The 9,107-nt window shown below is 40.9% G+C and overlaps 2 protein-coding genes across 2 annotated transcripts; both read right to left on the minus strand.

The window, feature by feature from the left end:
• Positions 1–1,759: 1,759 nt before the first annotated feature.
• LOC148734332 (uncharacterized) lies at positions 1,760–2,335 on the minus strand. Its single transcript, XM_088752761.1, has one exon. The coding sequence runs from the start codon at positions 2,333–2,335 to the stop codon at positions 1,760–1,762; it is 576 nt and encodes a 191-aa protein (XP_088608887.1).
• A 78-nt stretch (positions 2,336–2,413) lies between these two features.
• Positions 2,414–4,810, minus strand: LOC148734333 (uncharacterized). Its single transcript, XM_088752762.1, has 4 exons — positions 4,800–4,810; positions 4,006–4,103; positions 3,166–3,482; positions 2,414–2,689 (listed from the first exon to the last, which is right to left on the minus strand). The coding sequence occupies exons 1-4, from the start codon at positions 4,808–4,810 to the stop codon at positions 2,414–2,416; spliced, it is 702 nt and encodes a 233-aa protein (XP_088608888.1).
• Between the last annotated feature and the right edge of the window lie 4,297 nt (positions 4,811–9,107).

Consider the following 9,107-nt stretch of genomic DNA (forward strand, 5'->3'; position numbering starts at 1 on the left):
AAGTCAATCTCAAAAGTTTGTAACTGAGAACCCTTGCTTTTATATTACCCCCAAGATGACATTTTTATTTTATCTTATTTTATTAGCTTCGCCAACTTAATATTAAATATACATGAACAAAACAAAAAATGTAAATAGCACAATACAGACAGGGACTCTGCAACAGCTTACGCCAATTACTGCGGTCCTGGAACACATAAAATTGAAATAAAAATTTCAATAAAGATTAATGACAGAGTAGTTAGCAGCAACAATCAATCAGGATGTTTCTTGTCAGATTACGGGCTTTGTTGCAACTTGTGCAGATAGACTTAAATGAGCGAGGATCTTCAGGGTCATATGATTTACAGAGTGATTGCTTATAGCAACTGAGTAGGTGTGCCTTTGAATGAACTGAGAGAGATAGTTACGGAAAGACTAATATCATCAGCTAGAGCATTCCATATTCTCACTCTGCGGATGAAAAAGACCTCTGATATGTAGTTGTTTTGCATTTTTTCATCATCATCTTTATTTGCCTTATTTTAACAATAAAAAATATTTAATTACAGCGATAACAGTTAGAGGGCGAGGAGGCCCAAGAAGCCACTAGGCTTATGGGAGAGCCACCTCACTTACAATAATAAATTAAGTAAAGAAAAAGTGCTGCGAATGTGCGGCTTGGCCAATTCAGTGATTATTTAAGTAAAAACTCTTGTAATTTTGTTTTAAAGCTGAGAAAGTTTGACGAACGAGTGACTGAAATAGGGAGAGAGTTCAAAATTTTAGGACCTTGATAGAGAATTGTAAATTGCTTGACATTTGTACGGCCCAAATACGTTCGATAATTACTGGCTGTTCTGGTACCATAGTTGTGAATTTGGCTATTCCTTACAAAAATATCGAGAGGCAATGGGGGTAATAAGTTATTTTTTAAATAAAACATACATTTGGCGATTTCAAACGTATTGACTTGGAAAATATCTAAAATTCCTAGTGGTTTCGATAGTCTGAGTTGGTGATAGCCCGCACAGCTCGCTTTTGCAAATAATAAATTCTATTTAAGTTAGATATGTATGTGGACGACCAGACGAAGTTACAATAGACGATATAAGGATAAACTAAGGTGTAATACAAAGTGAGTTTGGTTGCAGAGGATAGGGAAAAGCGAGACCCAAATATAATACCTATTGATTTAGCGATTTGTTTACATACATAGCTGATATTGTATTTCCAGGTGAGATGATTGTCAATATCCCAAGGTTTTTTGTAACATTAGCTTGTTGTAGGGGTTTACCTCCAAAGGAGAGAGAAATGCTGGAGTTAAATTTCTTCTTTCTGGGTTTTAAAAATTATATAGTTGGTTTTCTTTATATTAACTGAAAGCTTGTTACATTTTAGCCAAACGTCAATGTTTTGGAGTTCATCATTAAGTGTGGATTCTAAGCAATTTAGATTTGAGTGAGAATAAAAGATACTGGTGTCATCAGCGAAAAGTAGAGGGTCTGATAATTCAGAGGCATTAGAAAGGTCATTAATGTATAGAATAAACAATAGTGGGCCTAAAATCGAACCTTGAGGGACACCACTTTGATAGTGGTATTTTTGGAAATAATTAGAGTTACATTTGTGTTGCTACTAGATCTGGTTGTTCTTGAGAGGGTGCGTCTGGTGGGGATTACAGTAGGGTTAACCTTAACTCGACCAGTCACAAATTTAAAGAAAAACACCATATCTAGATACTAATGCCAGTAGGACACGGGAAGAAGGGCCAGTTTAATCAGTCTGTCTTTATAGCATTTCTCGCAGAGGAAAGCAAGTTGAGGATGTACTTTGAAGCCCCGCGCTGAATCGGTTCTATCTTACTGATCAATTCTTTTGACTGGGGCGCCCACACTTGAGTGACATAGTCGAGATGTGACCTGACTAGCGTGAGATAGATGACACGTCTCACTGAATTCACTGCATTCTTGATAGACCTGATGTTACGTATCACAAACCCCAGCATCTTATTTGACTTTGCACACTGGTTGCACACTTTTTTGTTCCACAATAGCTTGTCGACCTCAAGGTCCTTTTCTAAGCTGGTAACACTAAGAGGAACTTCGTTTACGTGGTACATGTTAGACAAAGGATTGTGTTTCCGGACAATTCGTTGTACCTTGCACTTAGATTCGTTGAACATTAGGCCGGCCGAGGACGACCAAGTGACGAGGCTGCTTAGGTAATCCTGAAGTATTGCAGCGTCAGTTGAAGACTTTATGGACTGAAAGATCTTGGTGTCATCAGCAAAGGCAGAGACGTGGCTAGATTTGACAGCACCAGAGAGAGAATTTGCATATAGGAGAAATAGCATGGGGCCCAATATGGACCCCTGAGGGACTCCTAATGTCACTGGAAGAGCCTACGAGTTCATTCCGAGTGCCGTTACCCTCTACATCCGATCATGGAGGTAGGACTCCAGCCAAGCCAGAAGCTTTCCGCTGAAACCGTAATCACGCAGCTTCCTGAGTAGCTTGCGATGACCCACATTGTCAAAAGCCTTCGACATATCAAGGTAGACCCAAGGTAGACAAGGTAAACCATCAACCTGGCCCCCGTTGTCGAGTTGGAGCTGATATAGTCGAGTACCTCCACCAACTGGGTGGAGGCAGTGTGGCAGTTTGCGATGACCTACATTGTCAAAAACCTTCGACATATCAAGGTAGACCTAAGGTAGACAAGGTAGACCATCAACCTGGCCCCCGTTGTCGAGTTGGGAGCTGATATAGTCGAGTACCTCCACCAACTGGGCGGAGGCAGTGTGGCTGAGTGGTTAGAGTGTCGGACTCGTAATCCGCCGCTCCCGGGTTCGAGTCCCACCCTAACCACTGGATTTGTTTCACGGTAGCACCGAGTTCAGATCCTTGGCCACGCTTGTAAATAGCCAACTGGTTTGCCTCCGGCCGGTTGGGGTTCTTAATGATATTATGTTCAATTTAGACCATTTGTTTCATTTGTTTTCAAGGACCACAATGGAAACTACTGGTTCACCAGTAATTGTGTAATCCTATAAAAAGACTTTTCTTTTTTTCTTTTTTTTAACTGCGTCACAAACGACCGCCCTGTTATGAAACCGGGTTGTGAGCTATCGATCAGACTGTACACGCGGTCTTTGATTGAATTGAACACGCAGTGTTCCATCACCTTGGAAACCAGGCACAGTAATGATATTGGCCTGTAGTTCTCGGCATGTTCTTTATTGTCCTTCTTAAATACAGGGACCACGTTGGCCAGTTTCCAGTCCATGGAGAGGGAGCCCAGTCTGAGAGACTTCTTGAATAGTTCGCATAAGGATGGAGCGATCTCATATGCTGTCTCCTTCAAAATCCTAGCCGGGATTTCATCAGGACCGGTAGCTTTACTCGCATCAAGGTTGGCCAGTACATCCAAGACCTGAGTGACTGTGAGAGTCAAGTCCGATAACGTCAGATGAACATCAGGCCCAGCGTACTCCTCGTCAACTGAATTACAAGTGACAGGGTCAGATGTAAATACCGACACGAAATACCAATTGATCAGGTCAACGATTTCATCAGGTGATGATGCTTGAATTCTACGGGATATAATCGGCCACACCCGCTCAGAAGGTGTCTTTCCAGCTGTGCCAGTCCCTATCTATATCAAGGTCTCCAGTGGATATTGCATCGAACAAGTTCGCGGCTTAAAGTGAACAACGGAGTCTGTCAAAATCTCCTCTAGCGTAGTCATAGACAAAGCGCCGGAGTTTTGGTGGCGCCTTAACAGCAGAGGAGAGTTCAAATGAGACAATACAATGATCAGTAAACATATCTGCCTCATTAGGTTCCAACACTTCTGTTACGCTCACTTGATCTGGTACGCTTGAGATCACTAAATTGAGGACATTGTTTCCCCGTGTCGAGGAACGTACTTGTGTTGGATTACAAAGTGGTCATTGAGAATGTCAACAAATTGCTGTTCGTTAGCACCTATTAAAAGGATCAGTACAATCCCATGGCACCTTACAAAGATTCAGGTCTCCAGAGATTAGCATATTATCAAACTTGCTTTCATCGAGACATTTTTCATACAAGTCCATCCAGCTAAAATCGACATTAGGCGGCCTGTAACACGAAAAGAGTAAAAACCTCTTGTTGGAGTCAGTTTCTACTACCGCAGATACAATTTCCAAGTCCGTAACAGATGGGACATACTCGTGTATTGAAGAAAATAGATCAGACTTGACTGCAATCAAAACCCCACCGCCTCGCTTGTTGATACGATCCTTCCGGTAGATTGTGTAACCGGCGTGTAACAGATCTGAGTCCAGAACCTCACTTTCTCGCCAAGTTTCGTTTACATATTCCACGCCAGCATCCTTAGCATACACGAGGTATTGAAACTGGTGTAGGTTCTAAATCGTACTATCGCCTTCGGTGTTTCTGTGGACGCTTGTAAGACTACGCGCGTTCGGTAGAATGTTCTTGATCTTGGGGCTACTCTTATCCTGGAGAAACGCGAATGTTTCTGGTCACGGCTGACTAGCTATATCACCACACAGGAGTAGGAGACCGGTAAGATATCCGTTGATGGTGCTGAACTTTTGCACGGATCGAGTAAAGTGCCCTTGGTCTCTTCTTTGTATACCTGATCTAGGCTTCAAAAGCAGCCAACTCTGGCCTGCGAAACCCCCAAGACTTGGAGAACGCACATATCGAACAGGAGATTGGAAATTAACCTCTCTTAGCTGAATAAGATGGTAGTGCAGCAACAATGCTCCAAGAAATAAATCCAGAGAGACGGAGCGGAGAAAAACACACCCTGCCGCCATCATGCAAATTTTAATCATCCACATGATAGGAACTGGTAGCTTTAAATCTAGTGTGAAGTGATAAGAGTCACGTAGCTTGCGATGCTTATCCATAGGCACTTCCTTGCTTCCTACGTCTTCCAGGATTTGGGTGTGCCATACTTAACGACTTGAAATATATCACATGTCCCCAACATCTCACCGAAAGTGGTAACTGATGATATAATATTTCTTGGAAATAAATTCATTAAAAATCTACAGCCGTAAGAAATTGATTGCTCAATAATAACACGTAATGACATCAGGCTCAAGACCTAATTCCAGGATATCTTTTCTTGTAGGGACTTGGGTAGCAATGAAATAGAGGATATTCCCCCTGGATTCCTTGATAACAATACCGAGCTGGCAAAATTGTAAGTATTGATTGATTCACACACTTAGCCAACCTCAAAAGCTTGTGAGTGAGAATTCTTACTTCTAACATCTTTTGTTTCAAGAACAAGTCGCATTCTCTCAGGCTCATCGCTGCCCTTTTTTACCCGTTGGTATATCAGTACCGTAGTTAAAACGTCAATAAGGCTCATACGTTATTGTGTAATAGTTAAACAGAGATTTTACCACCTATAGGTGGCTAGACCACAACAAGATCAAGAAACTGCATGGTGATTTATTAAGCCCATTAGTCAAGCTGGAATGGCTGTAAGTGAAAATTCGTACTCTTGTTTACTTTATGTAACAGTGCATAGACTTTCGATCACCTGGAGTCTTTAATAACAACCCCAACTTGACCTTCCTGCCAGTAACAAATTTATAAGGTCACGTTTGATCTTTACCGTAATGAATTATATTGTTCACAGAATTATTCTGTTCAGAATGTTTTAATTCTCGTCGGGTACTTTGCAAGATGGCCTTCGAGCTTAGAGCATGTAATCAATCAATTCATTATATAGTAACAATGGAGGATCTAAGGAATGTCTTAAAGGCATCTTCTCAGTCTAACAAATGAAACTATAGCTATTCTTACTTAAGGTGGTGGTACAATTGAAAAGTCCCACCCTTTGTTACCGTGCATACTTGTTTAACAAATTCAAGTCTATCCACGACCCCCTACTGTGTTTTAATTTTTTTTTCGTGGGTCTTTTGATTTTTTTTTTAATGTTAGGAACTGGAGAATAGCTGTACGTTATCAAATATTCACATATAGCAATTGTCCTACTTCTTAAGCGGTTAATTCGCCCGCTGAAATCCTGCATAACTTTTTCGAGCTACTTCTTATCCTCAAAATGAATATATTAACAGTTTATTCTCTCCACACGATTTTGGGGCACAATCAGATACGCTTCCTACCACCTGGAATCTTTAATAACAACCCGAACTTGACCTACCTGTTAGTAACCAATTTATAAGTTCCTGTTTGATCCTTACAAACGGATTATATTGGTCTCCCTAACAACAATACCGAGTTGGTAGAATTGTTAGTAACCAATATCTATTCTCTTGTGAATATCAACCTGCAGAGTGTTCAGAATTTTTTAAATCTCGTCAAGTACTTTGCAAGATGGCCTTCAAGATTAGAGCGCGTAATTAATCAATCAATTAATAGTAATAATGGAGGAACTAAAGAACGTCTTTAAGGCATCTTCTCAGTCTAACAAATGAAACAATTCTTACTTAAGGTGGTGGTAAAAAGCAAAAAAGTCAAGCTTAGAGCATATAATCAATCAATTAATAGTAAAGGAAAACCTATAGAACTTCTTTAAGGCATCTTTCCAGTCTAATATAGAAAACTATCCATGTTCTAACATCAGGCGGCGGTAGAAAATGAAAAGTCGCATTCTCTCAGGCACGTGGCTGCCCTTTTTTACCCGTTGGTACATCAGTACCGTAGTTAAAACGTCAATAAGGCTCATACTTTATTGTGTAATAATTGAACAGAGGTTTCACCACCTATAGGTTGTTATACCACAACAAGATCAAGAAACTGTGTAGTGATTTATTAGCCCCACTAGTCAAGCTGGAAATGAAATCATTAAAGATCTACAGCCGTAAGAAATTGATTCCTTAATAACAACACGTAATGAGATCAGACTTGCGACCTAATTCCAGGATGTATTTTCTTGTAGGGACTTGAGTAGCAATGAAATAGAGGAGCTACCCTCTGGGTTCCTTAATAACAATACCGAGTTGAAAGAATTGTAAGTACCCAATATACATTCTCTTGCAAATATCGACATGAAATATGTATTCAGAATCTTTTAAATCTCGTCAGATACTGTGCAAGATGGCCTTCAAGCTTAAAGCGTGTAATCAATCAATTAATATCTCCTCTAGCGTAGTCAGAGACAAAGCGCCGGAGTTTTGGTGGCGCCTTAACAGCAGAGGAGAGTTCAAATGAGACAATACAATGATCAGTAAACATATCTGCCTCATTAGGTTCCAACACTTCTGTTACGCTCACTTGATCTGGTACGCTCGAGATCACTAAATTGAGGACATTGTTTCCCCGTGTCGAGGAACGAACTTGTGTTGGATTAGAAAGTGGTCACTGAGAATGTCAACAAATTGCTGTTCGTTAGCACCTATCGAAGAATCAGGACGATCCCATGTGACCTTATAAAGATTCAGGTCCCCATGGATTAGCATATTATCAAACTTGCTTTCATCGAGACATTTTTCATACAGGTCCATAAACTAAAATCGACATTAGGCGGCCTGTAACACGAAAAGAGTAAAAACCTCTTGTTGGAGTCAGTTTCTACTACCGCAGATACAATTTCCAAGTCCGTAACAGATGGGACATACTCGTGTATTGAAGAAAATAGATCAGACTTGACTGCAATCAAAACCCCACCGCCTCGCTTGTTGATACGATCCTTCCGGTAGATTGTGTAACCGGCGTGTAACAGATCTGAGTCCAGAACCTCACTTTCTCGCCAAGTTTCGTTTACATATTCCACGCCAGCATCCTTAGCATACACGAGGTATTGAAACTGGTGTAGGTTCTAAATCGTACTATCGCCTTCGGTGTTTCTGTGGTCGCTTGTAAGACTACGCGCGTTCGGTAGAATGTTCTTGATCTTGGGGCTACTCTTATCCTGGAGAAACGCGAATGTTTCTGGTCCCGGCTGACTAGCTATATCACCACACAGTAGTAGGAGACCGGTAAGATATCCGTTGATGGTGCTGAACTTTTGCACGGATCGAGTAAAGTGCCCTTGGTCTCTTCTTTGTATACCTGATCTAGGCTTCAAAAGAAGCCAACTCTGGCCTGCGAAACCCCCAAAACTTGGAGAACGCACATATCGAACAGGAGATTGGAAATTAACCTCTCTTAGCTGAATAAGATGGTAGTGCAGCAACAATGCTTCAAGAAATACAGCCAGAGAGACGGAGCGGAGAGAAACACACCCTGCCGCCATCATGCATAGTTCAATCATTCACATGATAGGAACTGGTAGCTTTAAATCTATGCCTCAAGAAATACTGCCACAAAGACGGAGCGGAGAGAAACACACCCTGCCGCCATCATGCATAGTTCAATCATTCACATGATAGGAACTGGTAGCTTTAAATCTATGCTTCAAGAAATACAGCCAGAAAGACGGAGCGGAGAGAAACACACCCTGCCACCATCATGCATAGTTCAATCATTCACATGATAGGAACTGGTAGCTTTAAATCTAGTGTGAAGTGATAAGAGTCACGTAGCTTGCGATGCTTATCCATAGGCACTTCCTTGCTTCCTACGTTCCCAAGGATTTGGGTGTGCCATACTTAACGTCTTGAAACATATTACATGTCCCCAACATCTCACCGAAAGTGGTAACCGATGATATAATATTTGTTGGAAATGAAATCATTAAGAATCTACAGCCGTAAGAAATTGATTGCTCAATAACAACATGTAATGACATCAGACTCCCCACCTAATTCCAGGAGGTATTTTCTTGTAGGAACTTGGGTGGCAATGAAATAGAAGATCTACCCTCTGGGTTCCTCAATAATAATACCGAGTTGGTGGAATTGTAAGTGTTGATTAATTCACTCACTTAGTCAACCTCAAAAGCCTGTGAGTGAGATCCCTTACTTTTCTATTACCTCCAGGTTGACATGATAAGAATTGTAGCTTGAAATCTATTGTGGAGTGATTAGAGTTACGAAGCTAACGATATTATCCATGACACTTTCTTGCTCCCTGCGTCCTCCAGTATTTCGGCGTATGCGCTTAATTTAACGTCTTGAAACATATTACATGTCCCCAACATTACATCGAACATGGTAACAGATGATAAAATATTACTTAACAATAGTCCTTTTT

The sequence above is a fragment of the Stylophora pistillata genome, chromosome 3 (genome assembly GCF_964205215.1).
Source record: "Stylophora pistillata chromosome 3, jaStyPist1.2, whole genome shotgun sequence".
Taxonomy (NCBI): Eukaryota; Metazoa; Cnidaria; class Anthozoa; order Scleractinia; family Pocilloporidae; genus Stylophora; species Stylophora pistillata.